At 43.4% G+C, this 26,158-nt stretch overlaps 1 protein-coding gene across 1 annotated transcript; it reads left to right on the forward strand.

Annotated features, from left to right (window-relative positions):
* The first annotated feature begins 948 nt into the window (after window positions 1-948).
* On the forward strand, window positions 949-24,282 carry LOC146706682 (solute carrier family 13 member 1-like). Its single transcript, XM_085461050.1, has 15 exons — window positions 949-1,068; window positions 3,170-3,298; window positions 3,729-3,865; window positions 3,972-4,138; window positions 4,271-4,310; window positions 4,417-4,498; window positions 4,612-4,778; window positions 5,414-5,533; window positions 12,941-13,039; window positions 13,918-14,019; window positions 14,909-15,000; window positions 15,384-15,478; window positions 16,287-16,448; window positions 23,402-23,539; window positions 23,645-24,282. Exons 1-15 carry the CDS (start codon window positions 949-951, stop codon window positions 23,777-23,779), a joined length of 1,785 nt encoding a protein of 594 aa, XP_085317176.1. The 3' UTR covers window positions 23,780-24,282.
* Window positions 24,283-26,158: the final 1,876 nt, after the last annotated feature.

The following is a 26,158-nucleotide window of genomic DNA, read 5'->3' on the forward strand; positions in this document are numbered from 1 at the left end:
CCTTAATAACATTTTCTTGATTAAAGTCTAACTCATAAATTTAAGAGGTTTGGATGCTGTCAGCTCGGTGCACATTCCATCTGGAAAGTTTGTTTGTGAAAGTATTTTCATGAATTTGGTTTAGTCATTAGTTGTGGGTCAAAGGCAACAGGCTATAAACTCAGCTAAACTTTAATGGAGCTCTGGGGTTTTCAACATGTGTCTTATTACTTCTGACTATTCAACATGTAATCACATAACAGTCCTTATCATGTTTTTTAATCTAGTGATGATTTTAAATGATGCAGGCCGGCATTCTAGCAAATAAATATTGTGTTTAAAATATTTTACAACAAGATCAAACAAAAAATAAACCCTTAAAAATCAGGATCCGAAACAAGTACAGAAACAGTATCATATTGCCCACTAGAAGCAACTTATTAAGTCTGTATATGTATACTTGCTATACATACTTTAATAAAAATGATTCTTGATAAGAAACTTTGCATCCTTTATGTTTTGGTTCTTATGTCAGAGTCTGTGACAAAGTCAAAAGGAAGATTAAGAAATTTTAGCATTAATAACACACAATGGAGTACACACCACCGATACATATAAATGTTTTGTGAATCGGTATACTTCCATTAGGTGTGAAAAAAGCATTTGTAGTTCCAGAGAAACTACTGACATTGACCCTTTCAAGCACCACGCTTGAAATAAATGAAAAGCCTTGTCACATTAACATCTGACCTTTGTCTTAGTGGAGAGATAACCAACAGTTACTAATGAGCTTTTGTATCTTGCTCAAGAAAACTGATAAGGAAATGTAAAATGAAGCTTCCAGTAGTTGGAGGACTTCCCCAAACTGGTTTCCAGCCTCTCAGTCTTGGTCAATTATTACCCTCTCTAACATATCACAGCCAAATAACTGCGGGGTCACAGTAGGAACCAGCAGGAGAGAAGAAAACAATGTACGACCGAAGGATGCTGACGAAGCTGAGCGAAGCACTGTGGAACTATCACAGCCTTCTCCTGATCATCCTCACGCCGCTGCTGCTGCTCCCTCTTCCTCTGGTCATCGGAACAAAGGTGCGTGCACAAATATGACGGGAACTGTATCCGCTCCATAACGGTTTAATTTAACTGAAATTGCACTGATCAGTGTTTTTAAGCAGCTCCTATCATTATTTGCATATTGTGAAATATGTTGCCACTGCTAGTTTTAATTGTATAGCACATAAACTTTATGATATGATCTCAGTAGGTTGTAGCTATTGTAGAGTTTTTGTGATGATCTGAACAGTCTCTGTGCTTTATTAAGTTTACGTTGGCTCTTTATTTGCTTTCCTATCAGCCAGTCATGGATTTGTACTTATACACCTTTTTCAACTCTAAGCACTACGAGATCTTTTACACTTTTTCCCGTCACTATAAATACGGCTAACAGACCCTTGTACTTAGTGCCATCTGACCCTTGATCCTTTTCAAAAACTTTCTGCATATAAAACTTTATATACTCATAAAATGAAAACACATAAAATGAAACCTCATGGTTAGTTTTTACAATTTCAGTTAACAAATGATTTGTCTGGGATTGCAAATAAAGCTCAATATCCGATTACAGAAAGTTTGACCTACATTGAAAATAGGTCAAAGGAAAGCCTTTGCAGTGCAAAAACAAAGCTTGCCAGTGGGATTTTGTTTTTCAGGCTATAATAAGATTTGATATATTTAGTTGGATTTAGTTAGTGGTCTCGAGACCACTTTTACGTGGTCTTGGTCTCGAATCCCTCAGTCTTGTCTTGGTCTCGCTGTCTCGGTCTTGCTGTCACAGATCGACATAGTGGTCAGGAGATTTGGAGTCAACAGTATCCATGACACACAACGTAACATTCGATAATGTGTTATGCGCAAAAGCATCAGCTCTAAGAGCCGTGCTTAGAGAGTGCTTTGTGGTGAATCAGAAGAGTCGACTCCCATTGAGCGAGAGCCGCTCCTCAATGTCCTTTCGCTGCTCAGCTCTCACACAGTGGCTCAGCTATGCTCCAATCCCTCCATATTGTGGCCAATCATGTGCGAGGATATAGGATAATATCATTATGTGAAAAACAGAGAGGGTGAGAGACGTGACAGTCAAGTGGAGCGTGCGTCTGTCCTCTCAGTAAGTGAGTGAGACAGTAGACAGCGGTGAGGAGGGCTGTGCGAGTGCATCGCAAAAACACATAAATATGCCTGAGACCCGTAAACAAAGCAGCATCTGGCTGCAGTTTAAAGACTTTTTTGTCTCGGTCTCGTCTCGACTTTGTCTTGGTCTTCGTCTTGTATTGGTCTCGATACCCTCTGGTCTTGGTATTGTCTTGGTTTAGGCGGTCTTGACTACAAGTCTAATATTTAGTACAGATCAGAACAAGATTGTTTCAGGAGAACCTAGAATTCCATGAAAGTCCATGAAGCAGCAAATCAAGTGCACAGCATAAACTGACACAGAGCACATGAGAGAATAGCTGAGACAAAGCACAAGGGGGAGACGGCACTATTTTTTTTAAAATGGGGAGCATTCAGGTCGACACATCAGTGAGGAAAAGAGACATGTCTGCATGAGATCGATGCAATTATGGGTGAGGAAGTAACAATAAATATTAGACACAAACAACCACTAAAAACCAAACAAGGAAACTCCAACAGAAACGTAAACTCTGCATAAGGAAAGGACTCAAAGGAAAAGAATGTGAAGTGAAGGGAACTAATAACTTCCGATATGCAAAGTAACTGCAAGAATTCAAGACTGACAAGATCAACAGACAAGCTAATAATAATAAAAACGGGAAACATTATTGCACTATCAAGCAGAACTTGATAGTGTGACACCCAAAATGCTGGGCCCTGATTGTGAAGCCTGGTGGTGGAAATGTTCATGCAGATCCACAACTGGATGGTTCAAAAAAAGAAAAGAAAAAAGTAAAGATAATAGAAAGATAACTGCTGGAATGAAGGTTAAATTAGACAATGCTTCAGTCCAAATAACTAGCTAAAGGTGTTTGAAGGTAGCTGCTGAGTGACGAGAGAGACTCTGGCTTAGTGGACAAGCTGCTGCATCTAATCTTTGCATTACATTTATATAAAAATGACCTTTAGCTATAATTACAGTCATCGATGTGTTTGTGTGTGTGTAATCGTGTTTTCCCTGTAGGAGGCAGAATGTGGCTTTGTGTTGCTGCTGATGGCAATATACTGGATAACAGAGGTGATTCCACTGTCCATGACCGCCATGCTCCCCGCCATCCTCTTCCCCCTGTGTGGTATCATGTCGTCCTCCAATGTGAGTCAATCAGAGTTACAGAGGACAAAATGTTCTTCGTCTTAAGGATTGTTATTCTTTATGAATGCACAGCAGCAGATGTGCTACTTGTGTCCCTGCATGTGGAAAAAGAAGCACTGACTTCAACATGAAATTTTTCTTTTTTTTCTTGACAAATAATAAAGAGCCCTGTTTTCCTAATTTCTTGCTCTGTATGATTTACAGCTCAGAACAATTGTTGGTACTGATCCAATTATTTAATATTTTCCAGTGCATCTGTGTGTTTTTTAAAGCTGTATTTTTAATTGGTTTATCTGTTACTTGTTAACTCCCTGTATAACATTTTCTTTGGCCACAAACTCAAATTTGAAAATGGGCTTAAATTTTAACTCCTCTTCCTCAATTACCCTGTAGATGCACTCTCTGTTCTAAAATCACCTTTCTCCTCTAGGTGGCAAAGGAGTATTTTAATAACTTCCACTTCCTGCTTGTGGGTGTTATCTGCCTCGCCACGTCCATCGAGAAGTGGGGCCTCCACCGCAGAGTCTCCCTGAGGCTCGTCACCTTGGTGGGGGTCAACCCTGCTTGGTGAGCATCTTCGTTCTCTGCTGTTGGATTCAAATTTTGTATTTCTTCGAGATTTAAGTGTGAAGGCTCCATTGTTGCTTTTTGAACACACCACTGTCTCCTTCAGGTTGTTGCTTGGCTTCATGTCCGGCTGTGCCTTCCTCTCAATGTGGGTCCAAAACACATCAGCTGTTACCATGGTGATGCCCATCGTAGATGCTGTTCTCAAACAGATTCTAAAGGCGAATGAAGAGGGATACTCTGGTGAAGACAACCCTACCCTGGAGCTGGACGGTACCTGCACAAACAGTATACTTTACTTTATAAAAGCACAAAATATAATTAAAAGTGTGAGATAGCTGTGTGTCTTTGAGCTTACAGTAGGATGGAACTTGTGGCCCTGACTATAATCTGTCATTTTTTCAGAAATCAACAACTGTACTGCAAAAAATAAAGAAGCTCTGAGGTATGTAAAGCATGGGGATTCACTGCTGCCCTCTGGGTTCAGGGTGTTCTAAGTTTTTGTTTCTGATGTGCTTGAAGAGCAGTTGAATCCCTTATTCCTCTCTCAGTGACAGCACAGAGCCAGATGTCCCCACAGAAACCTTCACTTCTGTTCAAATACCAGCAGAGTCACAGCCTGCAGCAGACGAGGTGCAAAAAAGCACCAAATAAACACAGAATAAAATTATTCTTTGATATTTTTCCAGTTCTGCATGTTCTGCTACTTCCGCTAAATCTGCTTCTCTCTGCATTTTGTCTTACAGGCTGCAGAAAACGTACCCACGGCCTCCCACAGGGACACAGGATGTCAACAGGGTCGGATGCTATGCAAAGCCATGTGCATCGGCATTGCCTACTCCTCCAACATCGGCGGCATCACCACGCTGCCCGGAACCTCTCCTAACCTCATATTCGCTGAGCACCTCAACCGGTGAGTGTCTTGTAAGTAGAATCTATCAATTCTCATTGGCTGCACTTTGAGAGTCACCATGGCAAGTCAGGACATCAAAGACATTACATTCATGCAAATGAATTGCAAGCTGTGTGGTCAAATGTTTGCTTATGCTGGAGGTATATCCCCTCTCTGTTGTAATGAAGTTTTACTCAGGATCATTATTCCAAAAAAGTAATGTTTTACTCTTATTACACAGAACACAGCTAAAATTAATCCAGTATGTTACTTAATTACTCCACAGAGAAAGTAACTTGTTTTCTCTACTCATTACTTTCAAGTTTCTCTGTAAAATTACTCTGAACATATTGTCTCATAATTACCATTTAACATCAGAAACCTCCAATTACAGCCCTACACACCAACACAAACCCTACCTAATGAAAACACACATACGATCTTTCTTTTAGTCTTCAGGAACATAAAGTCGATAAAAACCAGCACAAAGAGACTTTAAAGTGATTTTACTTTAGAAACATGAACAGGCACAAATGAAGGCTTGCCGTTCATGTTTGGTTAATTCAGTCTGCTGCACAGCTAGAATGAACTAAATGATTGAAAGACTGCTGTAAAAAAAAACCCCAATGTTCTCCAAACACTGTCTTTACATTCAGCGTTTACCCAGACTGCAACAGCATCAACTTTGCGAACTGGCTCCTGTTGTGCCTGCCCATCAGTGTTATCATGCTGCTGATGACATGGTTGTGGCTGTATTGGATCTTCATTGGCTCAGAGTGAGTGTCAGCATACCATCTGCAGAGCCAATCACCTGCTATCAGTGCTATTCTATTCTGACTACTCTTTGTGCACACTCCATTATTTTTTCTCTTTTATCAGTTTCATCATCCTATTCTGATTTCTTTGCATTGATTAATTAGTGAAAGTATCATCACATCACATTTATGTCTTTATTGTTGTGAATATTTATTAGAGTTTTGACGATGATGAACCATTTGTTTTCATATTTATGCTTTTGTGCTTTGTTAATAATGCCATCAACAGAGACTACATAAAACAGTGTCATTCAACACGGCTGGTTTGCTCTCGAACTTTAAGTTCTTTAAAAAGGAACTAAAGAACATAAATGCTGTTTGACAGTTTTGTGGGCCTATTTAAAGCAACTTAAATGTGCAAGTTTTTTATTCTGAAGGTTTACTGTTGGCCAGTCCACCGCACACCTACAGGTAGCCATTGAAGCGGCTGGAAGATCAGCTAAGCTGTTAACTGCACTTTTAAAATACAGTGCATATACTGTAGTACCCTTTAAACAGAGCCAAAAACCACCCCCATAAAAACACTCGAAACCATCAATCCATGCATCCATCCATGCATCCACCCATCTTCTTCCAGTAATCCGGGGCGGGGTTGTGGGGGCAGCAACCTAAGCAGAGAAGCCCAGAATTCCCTCTGCCTGGCCACCAGCCCATCCATCACTCGTATCAGCAATCTCGTCCTTTCGGTCACAATCAACAGCTCGTGACCATAGGTGAGGGTAGAGACGTCGATCGACTGGTAAAATGAGAGCTTCGCTTTTAAACTCAGCTCTCTTCACCACGACAGACCGGTACAGCGTCCACATCACTGCAACCGCAGCACCAATCCATCTGTCGATCTTCCGCTTCCTTCTCTTGTCTCTTGTAAACGAGATCCAGAGATGTTTTCAGTCGAAGTCAGTAGCGTTCAATCCGCAATATACACAGTGCAGGTAGGCCACCGCTTTCCCCTCCTGAGTCACCTGACGGTGTGCTAGAATCTCTTTTTAGTCTTTTTCCATGGCCTCTCCAAACTCCTACCACACCTGACTTTTTGCTTCAGCCCCTGCCCAAGCCATGTTCCGCTTGGTCTGTCGGTACATATCAACTGCCTCCAAAGTCCCACAAGCTAAACAAGCCAGATTGGCCTCCTTCTTCAGCTTTGTGGAACCCTTCACCTCTGGTGCCCAACATTTGGTTTGGCAATGGAGGTGCTGAACATGGTCCAGTCAGCCTCAATGTCACCATTCTCCCTCGGAATGCCCTTGAAGCTCTGCCGGAGGTATGCGTAGACGATCTCACAAACCTATGGCCTCTGCCAGGTGTTCCCAGCACAAATTCACTATACGTTTGGGTGCGCCAGGTCTGTCCAGCGTCCTCCCCCGCCACCTGATCCAACTCACCACCCGGTGGTGATCAGTTGACAGCTCAGCCCCTCTCTTTACCCAAGTGTCCAGAACAAATGGCCGCAGGTCTGGTGCATAGCTGGACTGGCCATCGGGCATACCGGGCATTTGCCCGGTGGGCCGCTGGCGATTTTTTGTTTTTATGGGCGGATGGATTTATTTATTTATTTTATTTTATTTTTTTAGGAAGGGTATATATAATGAAAGGTGTTGGATTGGCCAATTGGTCATGATCGACTCTGGGCTGGACCAATTACAGCCGAGGAGGCTGGCTGCACCCTCCCCCTTCTTTAGCAATCACGTGATTTTCGCGCATTGCATGCCGGGAACTCGTGGCAAAACAATCCAAGTACCGCATCAAATGCAAACATTTGCAGCACCGCAAAACATTCATTCTGCGGTTCCAATACCTTCTTTTTTTTTTCTTTGCCGCACAAAAAAGGAATGTACAAAACAAAAGGAGAACAATGCCGGTCCGTACAAAGACAGACTCGACGAAAAGACAAAGAAAAGATACGAGGAAAAAATCAAAGGAGTGAAAGAGTGGACAAAAGACGTCAGCGTGCTGCCCAACTTTCACCACGCTCAGATTTATAATTATACGCTTCTTGGAGTGAGTGCATACACTCATGAACTTTAGTAACTTCAGGTCACTGCAACAAGCCCAGGTACAGTTTACCGACGGATGGGTACAGGACCTTGAAATGCACCGTGTAGAACGAAAGACTATTGTACGTATCATAAGTTTACCAGTCTCACAAATCGTCTTCATAAATACACATTCGTTAACCGTTTATTAATAGGACCTTTGAGCTCAACGGTAATTAATTAGTAGTGGAAATAATTTCTGGTAGTGTAACAGTGTTTATGTGGTATTATTCCACTTGCCACAAATATCAGTGTAATGGGGAAACAGCGCCCCCCCTCTCGGTGTGGCTGGCTGCAGTAATCGCTGCCAGTCTGCCGTAGCTATACGAGAGGTGAGTTGTATTGTTCCGCACACAATATAGCTAAGTAGTACAGACACATAAAACATGTTTGATTAGCTGACGAGCACCGAGTGTAATAAGTGCTTAGTGGACACATGTCCAACACCAGTTTTATGTACTTTTCATTTGTTTATTAATGTGTGAAACTGTATGCTAAAGCGGAATGCTAATGAGATGTTCTGCCGTAGTGTGCTGTGCGGAGTGGTGTGTGGCGAGCCTGTGCACTGATAATACACCGTTGTTTCCATTCAGGTACATCATTTGTTGTTGCTGTTATTTTATTGTATATTAGAAATTGTAATATTGCTGCAGTAATCGCTGCCAGTCTGCCGTAGCCATACGAGAGTGTGCTGTGCGGAGTGGTGTATGGCGAGCCTGTGCACTGATAATACACAGTTGTTTCCATTTAGGAAATAAAGTGGCAACGATCGATCAGAGACTCCTTGTCTTTTTAAAAACACTACACAACGCAGAGTCGAGGAGTCTGTTTGGGCCGAACTGTTGCAGCGGGATGAAGCAGAAACCGGTTACAGTAGCATTACAGAAATGTAGCAGTGACAATAATATTGTATGTTGTAATCGCAATGGACAATAAGTGATACAAAACAACTGTTTTATCCTGTGAATAAAAGTATATGTTTTTGTCAGTGTACCATGGTAATAACAGGAGTGAAACGCAATATTGTGTCAGGACAATTCACTATTTATGCACAATAAACAAAGGAGCATAGCGCGACAATTTCTGTTCAGCGCCAGACTTGCTTGTAACCTATATCACCAATTATGTTAAGAAAAATGACGTATTAACTACTACAAAACTCTGACCTTTGTGGGAATGCTTGGAGCAGACTAACATGTGAGCTGGAGTGTTCTGAGACGTTATATTTGGTATATCCAGACCATCCATCGGCTCTTACTTCGGAAACATGGCTTAAAAAATTTCACTTCAACGACGTAATCCGATAAAAAAAAAACGATCTCTTTACCCGTCGGCTTCCTGTGGCTGTCATGCGACCGGCTATTGCAGTTAATAATACAACAACTTCTTGCCATTTTTTGGGTTTCTTTTTATCGCTGTGTAACTGAGTTCAATTGAAAGCCTGCGTGCGCTAGTACCTCTTGCCACGAGTTCCCAGAATCCTTTGCGGTTTTATCCCTGAATGACGTCACATTTTCAATCTTTATCCTGGTGGGCCGGTCTCTAGTCAAAATGCCCGGGCCGATTTTTTGTCCCAGTCCAGCCTTGGTCTGGTGATACGATTGTAAAATCGATCACTGACTTGCAGACTAGGGTGTCCATGCATGTATGGACACTCTTATGTTCAAACAGGTCTCATTAACGTTGCCCACATGAGCGTTGAAGTCTCCCAGTAGGACAACGGAGTTCCCAGGTGGAGCACCTTCAAGCACCCCACCCAGGGACTCCAAGAAGGCTGGGTAGTCTGAACCGTCAGTCGGCACATAAGAGCAGACAACAGTCAGGACCTGTTCACTCACCCGAAGGCGCAGGGAAGAAACCCGCTCGTCTGCTGGGAGAAACCCCAAAGTACAGGCAGCAAGCCGAGGGGATCCTAGGATACCCACCGCAGCATGCACACCATGGGAGACCCTACCAGGGGAAAAGGTATCGATTTGCAGAGGGGACACTCCAAACTATCCTCCAAAAGTCTGCAATATTTTCCCAAAATGTGTTATTTGCATGTGGACTGTGGACTGGCAGACCGGGGTGGTGGTCCCCATCTTTAAGAAGGGGGACCGGAGGGTGTGTTCCAACTACAGGGGGATCACACTCCTCAGCCTCCCTGGGAAAGTCTATGCCAGGGTGCTGGAAAGGAGAGTTCGTCCGTTAGTCGAACCTCGGATACAGGAGGAACAATGTGGTTTTCGTCCTGGTCGCGGAACACTGGACCAGCTCTTTATCCTCTCCAGGATACTTGAGGGTGCATGGGAGTTTGCCCAACCAGTCTACATGTGTTTTGTGGACTTGGAGAAGGCATTCGACCGTGTCCCTCGGGGTGTCCTGTGGGAGGTGTTGCGGGAATATGGGGTGTCTGGCCCATTGCTACGGGCCATTCGATCCCTATACAACCGACAGGATTTCTAGGCACAGCCAGGTGGCGGAGGGCTTTCGCTTTGGTGGCCTCAGAATCTCATCTCTGATTTTTGCAGATGATGTGGTTCTGTTGGCTTCATCGGGTGAGGGCCTCCAGCTCGCACTGGAATGGTTCGCAGCCGAGTGTGAAGCAGCGGGAATGAGGATCAGCAAATCTGAGGCCATGGTTCTCAGCCGGAAAAGGGTGGAGTGCCCACTCCGGGTCGGGGATGAGTTCCTGCCCCAAGTGGAGGAGTTCAAGTATCTCGGGGTCTTGTTCGCGAGTGATGGGAGAAGGGAGCCGGAGATCGACAGACGGATTGGGGCTGCAGCTGCAGTGATGCGGACGCTGCACCGGTCCGTCGTGGTGAAGAGGGAGCTGAGTGTAAAAGTGAAGCTCTCAATTTACCGGTCGATCTACGTCCCTACCCTCACCTATGGCCACGAGCTGTGGGTAGTGACCGAAAGAACGAGATCGCGGATACAAGCAGCAGAAATGAGCTTCCTCCGAAGGGTGGCTGGCCTCTCCCTTAGAGATAGGGTGAGAAGTTCGGCCATCCGGGAGGGGCTCAGAGTAGAGCAGCTGCTGCTCCACATCGAAAGGAGCCAGCTGAGGTGGTTCGGGCATCTGACAAGGATGCCCCCTGGGCGCCTCCTGGGTGAGGTGTTCCAGGCATGTCCCACCGGGAGGAGGCCCCGGGGCAGACCCAGGACACGCTGGAGAGATTATATCTCTCGGCTGGCCTGGGAACGCCTTGGTATTCCCCCGGATAAGCTGGAGGAGGTGGCTGGGGAGAGGGAGGTCTGGGCCTCTTTGCTTAGGCTGCTGCCCCCGCGACCCGGCCCCGGATAAAGCGGATGAAGATGGATGGATGGATGGTGTTATTTGCATTTGCAGTCATTGATATTTAAGAAATAAGGCAGTAGTCGGACTTCAGGAAATAACAGAGCAGATGACAGCAGGAAGAACAGAAAAAGGAAGAGCAGGGATGGAGGTGAATTTTAAAGCACTCTGCAGTTCTGTAGCAACTGTGGGTGTGTGTGTGGGGGGGGGGGGGGGGGGGGAAGTATCTTTAATAGTTCACTATATTAGATGTGGTCAAAGGTTGAACCATCAGCTGATGTTTGCTGCCAGTGAGATGAGATTGTAATATAATGTAAACATCAGAGGGTCCCAATGTGCAGGTCATCCTTCTTCAGTAAACATTTGGAGATGGTGGGGAGGAACCTCCAATAAAACCAGGCCCGGCGAGGGGGCTTTTATTGTGACTGGTTAGGAGGGAGTAAGAGAGGAGAAGACAAAAATGGAGAATATGGACAGACAAACTCAAATACAAACTGCAGTACTCAGTGCATTGTGGGATGTTCCCCAGCAGCCTGAGCATAGAGCAACGTCATTTTAGGGTCACCTCTTTCCCAGTATCCGCTTACCTTTGCCAACAAATCATTGCTTGTAAATATATAGATCTGACAGAGCTGATTTTTCCACTACTCAACCAGCCTACTCCACCCAGGTTGATCAACAGCCGCGACGGCCCCATCGTCATGTGCTCACAGGGGGCGTTGCTTGACCTCTAAACCCATCTCAGCTTGCTACTCATCAAAGGTCTCCAACGTCAGGCTCCCATTGCAACCCCATGCCGTTTGCCCCTAACTTCTTTATCACTGCATTTCCATGCTCCGGCTGAAGTACAGTGACTACTTACTGGCCTGCACACTATGTTGCTGCTTGCCTTCTTCGGGTTTCTACGCTGTTCAGAATTGACCTCCTTATCGACAAAATTCCATCCGGATCTTTATCCCTGCTTAAGCAACCGCCGCCCAGTCTCCAAAAACTGCTTCATCTTCTTCTTCAGACAAAGCAAAACCAACCAATTGCGCAGCCGCTTTTTGATATTTTACTTTAAAATAAACTCACCTTTAAGCCCCTTTGAATTGCTGACCCATTACCTCTACCTCAGAAAATCCCAGCATAACTTACATTCAGACCTTCAGCTCATCATCGAATCCAGCCACATCCCAACCAGATCATAGTTTCTTTCACATTTTTGGCAAGTTTTATGGTGTCCAGGATTTCTCCTAATCTCTTCTTTGGCCATTCCTTCCACATTGGTACAGCAACTTATGCCTCCCGCAAAGGAATTACGGACCACTTAATCAAGCTCACGGTCCGATGGTCATCACAAGACTACCAGTTATACATTCGCAACAATCTCCAAGACCTTCACAATGTCCAATCTTCGCTTCTGCTAGGGGATGCCTTCTTTGGGGATCTGCCCCACCCAGGAGCTGCTGCCAGTCCCCTCCGAGGCCTTCCCCAAATCGCAGCATCAGTCCACGGTCTCTCATCCATCATCATTCATCGTAACTGAAGATGTGGTCCCAGCTAGTGAAAGTAAAATTCAGACCCACTAAGTATTTGAATAACTTGGTTATAATTTATATATTTTCATCCATCCATCCGCTTCCGCTTATCCTTTTCAGGGTCGCGGGGGGTGCTGGAGCCTATCCCAACTGTCATAGGGCGAGAGGCGGGGCACACCCTGGACAGGTCGCCAGTCTGTCGCAGGGCTAACACACAGAGACAGACAACCATTCGCACTCACATTCACTCCCGCATTCATACCTATGGGCAGTTTTTGCCTATCCCCACAAACTGCCCACGCAAACGCCCACACAGAAAGACCCCGGCCTGATGGTGGAATTAAACTCAGGACCTTCTTGCTGTGCGGCAATAGCGCTAACCACGCGCCACTGTGCTGACTATATAGTTTCACAACTATGTAAATATATAATTATTTTTTCATTGTCTATCTGTGCTTTTAACCAAACACAGTCAGTCATTAAATTCAGTGTGGGCACTTCCTCTTTCTCTCTCTCTCTCTCTCTCTCTCTTACGCAGCTTCAAGTTCCTGTGGCAGTGTCGGGGAGAGCAGTCTGAGAGAGAGAGGGCGGTGAAAAAGGTGCTGGAAGACGAGTACAAGAAGCTGGGAGCCATTCGGTGATCTCTCATTCGTTCATTTACACACTTGTTTATTCTTCAAAGTAATCAGCTTGATCATTTATTCATTCATGCGTGATCATTACTGCTGTCAGGCATTAATATGTCCATTTATCTATTCATCCATTCACTGACCTCAAATATTAGAAACAGGCAAATGAATGGTCATTCATTTTTGTATTCGGTGTTTTGAATAAAAAACAAACAAACATAAAAATTGAACTATATATGTATCGTCTAAAACACCTATATTAATACACATGGTAAAAATAATCAGAATATAAATGTTTACCCCATTTTTTAACCCCTTATTTGGAATTTTATTGGGACAACCTGCCTAATCCAGAATGACTAAGGGTCTCCAGAAGGTTGCCTGAAGCGTTCTTCTGTAGAAAAACCTTCACAGTTTTTGTTTGCTTTGTTGTGCAGACAGGTCATGATTTCTACAAAGAGACATTGCTTCTGCATTTTTCAGTCTTTTTCTTTTCGTTTTTGGGATTCATTCAGAATAAATGTATTTATTTATTTACTTGTTTTTTGGGTGCACTTTGAACATAACAAGGCAAGGGCCACCTGGTTTTATATTCATGAGAGGGAGACATTTATCTCACAAACTGACCAACTCAGGCCAAATGAGATGGATAAAGACATCTATAGCCTGGAGGTTTGGTGAACTCTCTCTCTGTCAGCACATATATAACTTACAATATAACTCTTTTAAAGAGCTATATTTTCATTCAGGAATTTATTTAATAATACAGAGGGTTTTACATTACCTTAGATTGCCATCATTCATTTACTTGTTGATCAGTTATTGACAGAAAGACATTCCTATGATAATTTATGCATTCACACATTCATTCGTTCCCTCTCTCCAGTTCTCAGGAGATCTTCACCGGGGTGGTTTTTGTGGTCATGGTTTTGTTGTGGTTGACCAGATCTCCAGGTTTTATACCCGGCTGGGCTTCCCTCTTCCCTCAGTGAGTCACAACCTTCTTTTATTTTCTTGGAAATTATTCAAACTTATTCCCAAGTACAAGGTGTGATCTTAAAGCCCTCGATTTTTTTCCCCATTAAAGCAACAACAACAACAAACCCATAGTTTAATTTTGTCCAGTGTCCTTCTACAGCGCTCCTGCTATAGATCGTTCTGTAGAGGTCACAATCTTACTATTTGTTCTGGATCTCTGCCACTGTGTCAACTCAAACTTGATCTTGAAATGGAGATATGGAAACTATAATGCCTGCAGGCAATAATATGCACCCTGAAAGTTTCCGCTGAATGTTCTCTTCAGGTGTTTCTGGAGAGTCGAGCTCCCCTCCAGGAGTCTGATGCTTGAAAATTAGTGCACAACCCCATGAATATCAAGAAAAAAAATCGTGGTTCACATGCACATTCGTGTATCTGAATGTGCTGCAGGCTCTCTCCTAAAACTGCTGTCTGTTCAACAGCCAGAACAGATTTCTCGGGAAGAAATAAACAGTAGTGCTGAAGCATCCAGAGAGGCATGTGGAGACAACCTTGAAGCAAATACTCTTAAATGTAGTATCATTTTGAAAAATTCCACCTCTTCCAAGAGCAACATGAGAAGTCGTACACTGTTAAAAATATGTATTGTTTCCTCTTTGTAATGCAAAGAACCAGAGTTACCAGCTGTTTCACGAAAGAACTTTTCTAATACAGAGAAGTTCATCTGGGAGTCACTTTCAGTAGAAACCAACAGACTTATTGTTGGTTTTGACCTTTCCAGGCAGTTTCTTGATAGAATGACAAATATCAGACCAGATTCTTTGGGAAACACATATATTTATGATTTTTCACAGCAGCAATGAACCATGACCCAGCTGATCACTTTTTCTGTTTTTCAGTAAATCCAACTACATCACAGATGCCACTGTGGCTCTGGTGCTGGGCGTCCTCCTCTTCATCGTACCTGCTCACGGACCCTCCAGAAAATATGGTAAATGTATGGAACGTGGCTTGTTGTTTACTCAGACGTTGAAGGCTAACACAAGTACTCAAAGAGCCCCAGAGCAGGAAATTAGCATAATTGGTTGAGTTTAAGTAGTGTAGATTTACTACTGTAGATAACTTTTGTTTTTCTTAATTCTTCTTAATACAGTTTTCCTACAATACATTATTCTCACTTCTTTGGTTATTGTGTCCTATGTATATCAAGCTTTTACATAAAAAAAATAAACTTTAAGCTGCACAGAAATGTGTGAATACCTAAAATCAGTAAAGTATTAACACTCATTTAAATCTCAGAGGTTCTGAACAGCTTGTCTGTTTTTCAGCATCTGTGCCATCAGTCCCAGTAAATGTTTTTCTCTCTCCATTCAGAGTCAATGATTTCCTGGAAAGAGTTTCAGGCCTCCATGCCGTGGCAAGTTGCCCTGATGGTCAGTGGAGGCTTTGCCCTCGCTAAAGGTGCAGAGGTATGCTGACATACAAATTACACTTCATTCAGAACAGTTTCCTCATACCGAACAAGAAGAAATTTGATGCAAACATTGTAAAGTTTTCACAGCTAACACAGAAAAACCTCAGGTCCAGATAAAAAACAGCTCTCTGGTGCAGATCATTGGGGATTACAACAACTTTAACCGGACTACTCCCCTGATTGTGTCAACATTGTTTTCAGTCAGTGCTCACGATCAGAAAGATTATAGTAAAACTTACTGAAAAGCATGAAATAAAAAAAGGATCAAGATTGTTTAGCTTAAAGTTAAACCATAAGTACACTCAAATAACATAGTTTTGAGTGCACTTCAATTATATCTCTGTCTATCTCTGTCTCTAGAGATAAACAGCGACAGATATAGAGATAGATAAAGATATAGGCCAACCGACTGTGGTTGTAAAAAGACTTCAGGACCTACAGAGGTCAGTGCAAACACCTTCTCTTTGAATTGCCCTCTGTACGCACTTTGCTGCTCAGTTTATGGGCTCAGTCACTCATTTAGAGTCAAGCTGAACAAAAAAGTCTTTTTTGTGAATTTTGCCATGGTATGGCTAACTGTGCATTGTCCACTGACAATTTCTCTACAATTGAAATCATTAATTAACGAACAAATGGCTTCACAGTCAGACCAGCCTGTCCTCATTGCATCTGGTCATATGTCCACAAATGTCATGTCAAATCTTCAAAATGGGCCTTCAGAAACCAGTGGTTGATATAATGGCACCTAAAGCTGGTATAAAATCTGCTGTACACTTAACATGTGTGTTTGTTTGTGTGTGCAGGAGTCAGGTCTGTCTTTATGGCTGGCCAGGCTGATGACACCTCTGGGCGACCTCCCGGTCTTAGCCACAGTCACAGTGGCCTGCCTCCTTACCACCACACTGACAGAGGTGGCCAGCAACGCTGCCACCATCACCATCTTCCTCCCCATTCTCTCTCCTCTGGTTAGTTCAGTGTGTTATACTTTACAGATCCGCCAAAATGCTAAGAATTACTGTTCAATTTTGAGCTCAGTATTTTATTCTTGGACTTTACTAGAGTACTTAAAATAATCATTATTTATCTTACACTGGGCTGTGGAGGAATCCCTCCGTTCATGGTCTGCTTGAAACAAACCGTTTAAATCCACTCCCTTTAACCCTACTTTCTTCTGATTAGCTTCTCCCGACAAATACAACACGCAAGGGATGAGCAGCAATTTTATACTCATGTTGAATTAATGAGCTCTTTAGAAATCAGCTGTGCACCACGGGTGCTGGTCTGGGCCTTTCCTGCGCGTTGTTCCCCGTTTCACCGTCAAATCCAGCACTAGAGCCAAATTAGTGAAAAATAACTCTGAAAAAATAAGTAAAACTGTGTGGTTTCAGCTTCCAGATGATTCATTTTCTTCAGAATCTGCTTTTTCATTTGTTGAGCCTAAATGCTATTTGATGCCTGTAAATTCTTTAACTTCCATAACATCAACTTAGCGTGAGGTCGGCCTCCAGTTCAAGCATTAATTTAAGTGCTCGAGTGCTAAGACTATGCAGAGACACGTCTTCAAGATTCCTCTCATGTCTCCTCAGTCCTGACCTCATCAGTGTTTTCAGTCTGATAAATTCAGCTTTTTTGAGGGAAACTGCTGTGACATCTGAGTTGTTCTGCTGTTTCAGTGTTTTGCTTTAGCTGCAGTTTGTACTGTTTATGAGCTTTAAGATTTTGTTTCAACATAAAACAGAGCATATGGAACTTACAACAAAAGAGACGACCACATCAAGGCTAACAACTCTTTTTACAGTTCTGTCTCAAGTCCTTCGGACCCCCCATAAGTAGGGAGGGGTTTCTCCAGGAAGTGTGCAGAACTTACTCATTTAGCTTTTCTAAGGGACATTTAGTTCTCTGATCTCTGGGTTGGCTGAGAGATTCAACCCTCATCGTTGACCTCCAAAAGAAGATGGTGCCTCTGTCTGCTGGCCTTGAGCACGTTCCTCTGGTCAATTCAAACCACTCATTTGTATACTTGTGTTTTTTTGGTGGAGCACAATTCTTGAAATAAGAGTAGTCTGGATGTTCACAGGTGGTCCATCACAGAGTTTCACACCCGGGCAGTAAATCAAAGACATTACATTTGTGCAAAGTAATTGCATGTTGGCGCATGTTGGAGATATTTCCCCTCTTTGTTGTGATCAGTGTTGGGGTCATTACTAAAAAAAATGCACATATTAGAACACTTTTCGTAAAAGTAATGTAGTACATTAATTAATTACTAACAGGAGGAAGTAATTCATTACACGTTACTTTCTCGTTACTCCGTAAAAATGACCTGAAACACATCGTTTTTCATTAATTTCTTTTTTTTTTTAAATGCATTGTTCCTCTTGTGTTTTACTTTTCGCAATTACCATTTAACCATATAAACCTATATGCTACAGACACACGTAATATTTCCCTGAATTGCCACAATGACTCTGGTTTAAAAAAATACAAAAAGAACAGGTCCAAACGGAGGCAGTTTGTGAACAAAGCATCCTGACCAAGTTAGAGGGGGGGATGTCAAGTTGGCAATGTCTATCTTTTCAACCAGTATCACTGCAAAGCATGCAATAGACACACCCGTCGACCATGTCCATCCCAAGCTTTGCATCTTCAAAGCGTGAAATGGACATGCATGCAAAAGGTACAGTAAGCTGCAGTACCAGCAGAGGGCGATATTTCAAATCAAATCAAATCAAATCAAATCACTTTTATTGTCACATCACATGTGCAGGTACATTGGTACAGCACATGTGAGTGAAATTCTTGTGTGCGAGCTTCACAAGCAACAGAGTTGTGCAAAATACAATAATGTAAACAAGCAAAATACAAGAATGGCTACATCTGAAACTAATAAATATATGTACAATATATAATAGTATATGCATTTCTGGATGTGTATACTAAATATTTTTCTACGTACGTGTGTGTGTGTGTGTGTGTGTGTGTGTGTGTACACATATTTTACAAATTAAATAGAGTAAACAATAAATAAAATATATAAAATAAAATATACAGAGTGAGACATGTGCAAAACAGTGGCGTTACTGTACAGTATGGAGTGCATAATGTTCAAGTTCCAGTAGTGAAGCTGAGGTGTCTATGACGTGTTCAGCAGTCTGATGGCCTGGTGGAAGAAGCTGTCTCTCAGTCTGCTGGTACGGGACCGGATGCTGCAGAACCTCCTTCCTGATGGAAGTAGTCTGAACAGTTTATGGCTGGGGTGACTGGAGTCCTTGATGATCCTCCCCGCTTTCCTCAGGCACCGCTTCCTGTAGATGTCTTGGAGGGAGGGAAGCTCACCTCCAATTATCCGTTCAGAGCACCGCACTACTCGCTGGAGAGCTTTGCAGTTGTAGGCGGTGCTGTTGCCATACCAGATGGTGATGCATCCAGTGAGGATGCTCTCAATGGCACAGTGATAGAAGGTCCTGAGGATGCGGGGGCTCATGCCGAATCTTTTCAGTCTCCTGAGAAAGAAGAGGCGCTGCTGCGCCTTCTTCACTGTTTTGTTTGTGTGTACTGACCACGTAAGATCCTCAGCCAGATGTACTCCAAGGAACCGGAAGCTGCTCACTCTCTCCACAGCAGCGCCGTTGATGGTGATGGGGGTGTGTACTTCTCTGCACCTCCGGAAGTCCACTATCAACTCCTTTGTCTTTGCGACGTTGAGGGTGAGATGGTTGTCTTGACACCAGTGGGTCAGGGCGCTGACCTCCTCCCTGTAAGCCGTCTCATCACCGTTGGTGATAAGACCCACCACTGTAGTGTCGTCCGCAAACTTCACAATGATGTTGGAGTTGTTAGTGGCTGTGCAGTCGTAGGTGTAGAGTGAGTACAGGAGAGGGCTCAGTACACACCCCTGTGGAGCACCAGTGTTCAGTGTGATGGGGGATGAGGTGATGCTGCCCAGTCTGACCACTTGGCGTCTGTCAGACAGGAAGCTAAGGATCCAGCTGCAGAGGGAGCTGCTCAGTCCTAGCACTGGCAGTCCCAGGCTTCTACCTTTCTACCTTTAAAACCCGCCACCAGCCAAATGGCTGGTAGGCTTTTAGCTAAGCTTTAGCTTCAGGCAAGTGGAAGCTAAATTGGCTAGTCATTCATATGTAAATTGGGTTGTTACCTGGGAATTCTGGAGGGAGGGGAGTGGGGGTGTGTGGATGAGGGGGTGGGGGAGCTGCTAAAAGCGGTGAGCTTCCTTTTGTGTTTCATCTTGATGCAGTCTCAATCATCCAGGGAAACAAATCTCCAAAAGTCACCAACTTGGAGTGTTTCAGTTTGCCATCTTAGGGAGAAATCAACACACATGGGTGTATGTCCTTTGTTGCTGAGATTTATTGATAAAAACAGTACAAAAAATCAACCATTTGTACACATTTTTACAAATAATTATAAAAAGTGAGTGAGTACATTTCAACATTTTCAGCAATCACTCACAATCCTGGCACTGCCATGGTATCTGTAGTCTGCATTTACCTTGGCTTGGCTTCCTGATCAATTGTCCACTACCAAAAGGAAGCCAAGCCCTGTGATCACACCTTGTTTTGTTGTAAAGGGTGGCAGGGCTTGGCTTCCTTTTGGTAGTGGAGCATTGATCAGTCGTCCATTGTGGCATCAATGTGATCACACCTTGTTTTGTTGTAAAGGGTGGCAGGGCTTGGCTTCCTTTTGGTAGTGGAGCATTGATCAGTCGTCCATTGTGGCATCAATGTGATCACACCTTGTTTTGTTGTAAAGGGTGGCAGGGCTTGGCTTCCTTTTGGTAGTGGAGCATTGATCAGGAAGCCAAGCCCTATATATATGATACAATCTCACTACACTTAGCCTAATCCTTCATTGCCCTGAAGAATTCTGTGGTGTACGGACCTCCTCTCCAAGGAAAGAAAATGCAGAGAAGACTCACCACTCAGCAGGCCTTGGAAATGATCCTGAGGGAAGTCGACCCTTGTGACTCGGATGGAGAAGACCTACAAGTTCAGCCGGATTCGGACTCAGAGCTGTCTGATCAGTCTTCCAGTTAGTTGCATTTCATGTTATTTCCTATTTCATTTCAAATAAGTAAGTGGATGTAGTTTGTAAGTAAGATATTTCAGACATTATTCTGATACAGAGGAGGAGATACTGGACCTTCCCATTGCTCACAATTTGAATTTGTTCACACTGCAGATGAGGAGACTGCTTCTGCACCTAAAAAGAGAGCTTGTTTGGGGACTGAGACAGCGAAAGATGGCACAGTGTGGCGTGAAGAACAGGTGGGGACCTGTCTCCCTTTCACCCCAATAGAAGCGTACGCTGCAGATGGAGAGCCAACGGCTAAGGCCAGGAGAAATATCACGAGTCGCCTTCGGAGCTTCCTGTGTTTCATCACTCTTGACATGCTTCGTAGCATTCAAGAATGGACTGTTCAACATGCACAGCAAACGGAGCATGTTCATTGGTTCATGGACCTCCCTGAACTAATGGCATTTATTGCAATTGTCATCTTGCGGGGGGTTACCAGGGTTCCATCTCTAAATGACTGCTGGTCAGCAAACCTGGGAAACCCACAGATAATTGGAACTATGGCACGAAACCGCTTCCAAGAAATCATGCAACACCTACGCTTTGATGACACGTCCACCCGCTGTGATCGAGCAAAGACTGATAAGTTCGCTGCAATTTCCAGTTTGTGGGGATCATTTGTCACCAACTGCATCACGTGCTACAACCCTGGTCTACATATCACCGTTGATGAACAGCTTTTCCCATCAAAGACTCGGTGCAGTTTCCTGCAGTATATTGCAAGTAAGCCGGACAAGTTTGGGATCAAGTTTTGGGTGGCTTGCGACCTAAAATCCAAGTACATTTGCAATGTCTTCCCATATCTTGGCAAGGACCCCAGTCGTCCCACTGGGGAGAGACTTTCTGAAAATGTAGTAATGAGGCTGATGGAACCATTCCTAGACAAGGGCAGAAATGTTACCACGGACAATTTTTTCACATCGCTTTCACTTGCGCAAAAACTTCTTAGACGGAAAACCACCATCCTCGGCACAGTCAACAAGATTCGCAGGGAAATTCCTCAATCCACTAGACAGACAGATCGCAATGAATTCACCACTCAGGTATGTTGCAGGTCTTTTGTGGTTCTATGTTTATGTGTTTCATTGTGTGTAAAAGTGCTATGGAAATAACAATTTATCTTATTTCTTAGGTGTTTTCAACCTCTGCTGCCACGCTGACGGCGTATGCGGCCAAACGGAAGAAGACAGTCTATATTCTTAGCAGCATGCACGGCGTGGTTCAGACTGATAACACTACCAAAAGGAAGCCAAACACTGTCACCCTTTACAACAAAACAAAGTGTGGCGTGGATGTGATGGACCAGATGGTTCGGGAGTACACTGTCCGCAAAGGAACACGGCGCTGGCCAGTTGCCGTGTTTTATAACATGATTGACATGGCAGCACTGAATGCACATGTGCTGTATCAAGCATGCACCGGGACGAAGGAAAGACGGGTGGACTTCCTGGTGGAGCTTGCAAGGGAGTTGGCTCGCTCTCATGTAGCTGCAAAGAAGGCAAGAAAAGAACAGTTGCCTTTGACACAACCCTCCACACCGAGCCCTGGAAAAAGAGCCATGTGTCAGGTCAAACACAATTGCAAGAACAATCATGCCACTGTGCGATGTGTTCGCTGCTACAGATACACATGTGGTAAATGCAGACTACAGATACCATGGCAGTGCCAGGATTGTGAGTGATTGCTGAAAATGTTGAAATGTACTCACTCACTTTTTATAATTATTTGTAAAAATGTGTACAAATGGTTGATTTTTTGTACTGTTTTTATCAATAAATCTCAGCAACAAAGGACATACACCCATGTGTGTTGATTTCTCCCTAAGATGGCAAACTGAAACACTCCAAGTTGGTGACTTTTGGAGATTTGTTTCCCTGGATGATTGAGAATGCATCAAGATGAAACACAAAAGGAAGCTCACCGCTTTTAGCAGCTCCCCCACCCCCTCATCCACACACCCCCACTCCCCTCCCTCCAGAATTCCCAGGTAACAACCTAATATACATATGAATGACTAGCCAATTTAGCTTCCACTTGCCTGAAGCTAAAGCTTAGCTAAAAGCCTACCAGCCATTTGGCTGCTCTCCGGGTTTTAAAGGTAGAAAAGCCAAATGGCTGGGCTCTGGGCCTTCCTAGTGCTAGATCCTGCAGTTTCCTGTCCAGCTTCGAGGGAACGATGGTATTGAATGCTGAGCTGTAATCTACAAACAGCATCCTCACATACGTGTCTCTCTTCTCCAGGTGTGACAGGGCAGTATGTAGTGTCAGGGCTATGGCATCATCAGTGGACCTGTTGTGGCGGTATGCAAACTGTAGAGGGTCCAGTGAGTCGGGTAGTGCAGAGCAGATGAAGTCCCTGACCAGCTTCTCGAAGCATTTGCTTACGATGGGGGTCAGGGCTACAGGTCGCCAGTCGTTCAATGAGGAGATGGTGGAGGATTTGGGTACAGGGACGATGGTGGCCATTTTGAAGCAGGCTGGGACTACAGACAGAGAGAGGGAAAGGTTGAAGATGTGCGTGAACACTCCAGCCAGCTGAGCCACGCATGACTTGAGGACGCGGCCGGGAATCCCGTCCGGACCAGTAGCTTTGCGTGCGTTCACCTTCCTGAAGCACCTTCACTTCAGGCCAACACGAACATAATCACAGGAACGCGTTTAAACAGACGTTACTAACACATTTACATGTAAATACATATTCCCCCCCCCCCCCCCCTTAATCCTTTGAATGAATGTTAATAAAAGTTTTTATAATAAAAACTAATTATTGTTATTTAATCTCACAAATGTGGGAAATATTTATGAGAGATTGTTCTCGCTTCAGGCCGAGGCCATACACGTCAACCCTTTGTACATCCTGATCCCCGCCACCCTGTGCACATCCTTCTCCTTCCTCCTGCCAGTGTCCAACCCACCAGGTGCTGTGGTGTATGGCTATGGACACTTTACCACCCTAGATATGGTGAGTTCTGTCACAAGAAAATAGAGGTTGCAACTAGAAATAACTCTTTCACTAAATGTATGCTGGCCATAATTCACAAGAAAAATCTGATCCTGTCTGCTGCAGGTTAAGGCGGGACTTGGCGTCAACACGATTGGAGTCCTCGCCGTCCTGCTGGCCATGGCAACTTGGGGAATTCCTTTGTTCTCGCTGGATACGTACCCCGACTGGGCACCAACCTTCAACTCCACGACGCCTTGATGAGCGGACTCCGGGCGTAGTTTTCAGTGGTCAGACTCTGAATCCTGAAAGAGACTCAAAAAAGGCTCCCGAGTTCGACGCTTAAGAAATAGATTAATGTGCTTTAACTAACCCAAAGCTGAATGGGTGTATTCATGTTTCTGTAGTGGTGTTACTGCTTCCTCTCCACCAACAGGTAAACATTTAGAAGCCCCTGTTTCGGTGCTGCAGTCGCGGTAAACCTGGTTGCCAACAAAAAACATTTAAAGAAGTCATGTTGTCAGCAAATCTAATGTGCAGACCCAGGCTAATAATCAGTTTATCTTACTACATCTTCTTTTTCTCTATCATAACACTCCACTGTTTTTCAAAAGTCAGGATGAGATATCCTCCTAAAAATCCCCCCAAATACTCCCAAACTGCAGTTTAGCAGAGAAGAGAATGACGTCTTTGCTGCCGTCCTGAGTCATTTTGCATTCAACAATAGACGCCCAGCCCTGAAAACCTTTGGATTTGCACTTCTTCATTGCACCTTTTGAAAGTTATTTACCAGAGGTGTGGACTCGAGTCACATGACTTGGACTCGAGTCAGACTCGAGTCATTAATTTTATGACTTTAGACTTGACTTGAAAAAATGTTCTAAGACTTGTGACTTGACTTGGACTTTTACACCAATGACTTGGGACTTGAATTGGACTTGAACCGGTTTACTTGAAAAGACTTGATATTTCACCCCAAATATAAAATTTAACATGCATATTATATAGAGATTGAAAATGTGACGTCATTCACGGGTAGAACCGCAAAGGATTCTGGGAACTCGTGGCAAGCGGTACTAGCGCACGCAGGCTTTCAATTAAAATCAGTCACACAGCGATAAAAAGAAACACAAAAATGTCAAGAAGCTGTTGTATCATTAACTGCAATAGCCGGTCGCATGACAGCCACGGGAAGCCGACGGGTAAAGAGATCGGTTGTTATCGGATTACGTCGTGGAAGAGAAATTGTTCGAGCCATGTTTCCGAAGTAACAAAGAGGCGACTGGATTGCAGCCATTCAAAGATCAAATATAACGTCCTAGAACACTCCAGCTCACAGGTTAGTCTGCTCCAAGCATTTACACAAAGGTCAGTCTGCTGTTGTAGTTAATGCGTCATTTTTCTTAACATAATTGGTGATATAGGTTACAAGCAAGTCTGGCGCTGAACAGAAATTGTCGCGCTATGCTCCTTTATTTATTGTGCATAAATAGTAAATTATCCTGACACAATATTGCGTTTCGCTTCTGTTATTATGGTACACTGACAAAAACATATACTTTTATTCACAGGATAAAACAGGTTTTTTGTATCACTAATTGCCCAGTACGATTACAGCATACAGTATTATTGTCACTGCTACATTTCTGTGATGCTACCAGAAATTATTTCCACTACTAATTAATTACCGTTGAGCTCAAAGGTTATATTAATAAACGGATAACGAATGTGTATTTATGAAGACGATTTGTGAGACTGGTAAACTTATGATACATACGATGGTCTTTACTTTCTACACGGTGCATTTCAAGGTCCTGCACCCATCCGTCGGTAAACTGTACCTGGGCTTGTTGCAGTGACCGGAAGTTACTAAACTTCATGAGTGTATGCACTCACTCCAAGAACCGTATGATTATAAATATGCATATAAATATGCTAAGATGAGATAGCTGACTTCATCTAACTAGCAAATGTTTTCCAGGCTACGTTGGTGATACAGTTTTTTTTAATGTGTATGATATTTTTGTCATGCGATTTTAAAGCTGGTCCTACAACCGCATCCAAGAATAACATGCAGCTTATCTCAGAACTGTCGGTGAAAATTATTCTTGGAGCTAGGTTTAATTGAGCTGCATTTTAAAGAGGTGCAATTTCACAATTTGTGTATATTTTCTAAGTTCACTATTTTGTATGTGTTGAGAAAAACACAGATTTTAAAATTACATGGTCTAATATTTACATTTAGCATAACTGCAACATTATTTTTTCGTTTGTTTTTTTTAAAGACTCGAAAGGACTTGAAATTCAAAGTTTCAGACTTGTGACTTGACTCGGACTTTTACACCAGTGACTTGAGACTCGACTCTGACTTGCCTGACATTACTTGAGACTTGACTTGAGACTTGAGGATAAAGACTTGAGACTTACTTGAGACTTGCAAAACAATGACTTGGTCCCACCTCTGTTATTTACTATACTTTATAGGTAAATTAATATAAAAAAAATTTGCCAACTGAAGTTTGATGTCACGGAATGTTACTGGAATAAACAATCAGAGCAATTTGAGTTTTTCTATTTGTTACCATCATGCTGAGTGCTGCTCCAGGCAGGATGAGGACCTAAACGCAGGACTCGAAACAA

The sequence above is a fragment of the Copadichromis virginalis genome, linkage group LG7 (assembly GCF_057382275.1).
Source record: "Copadichromis virginalis isolate Kocher_CV1m ecotype Utaka linkage group LG7, C_Virginalis_male_GT1.1, whole genome shotgun sequence".
Lineage (NCBI taxonomy): Eukaryota > Metazoa > Chordata > Actinopteri > Cichliformes > Cichlidae > Copadichromis > Copadichromis virginalis.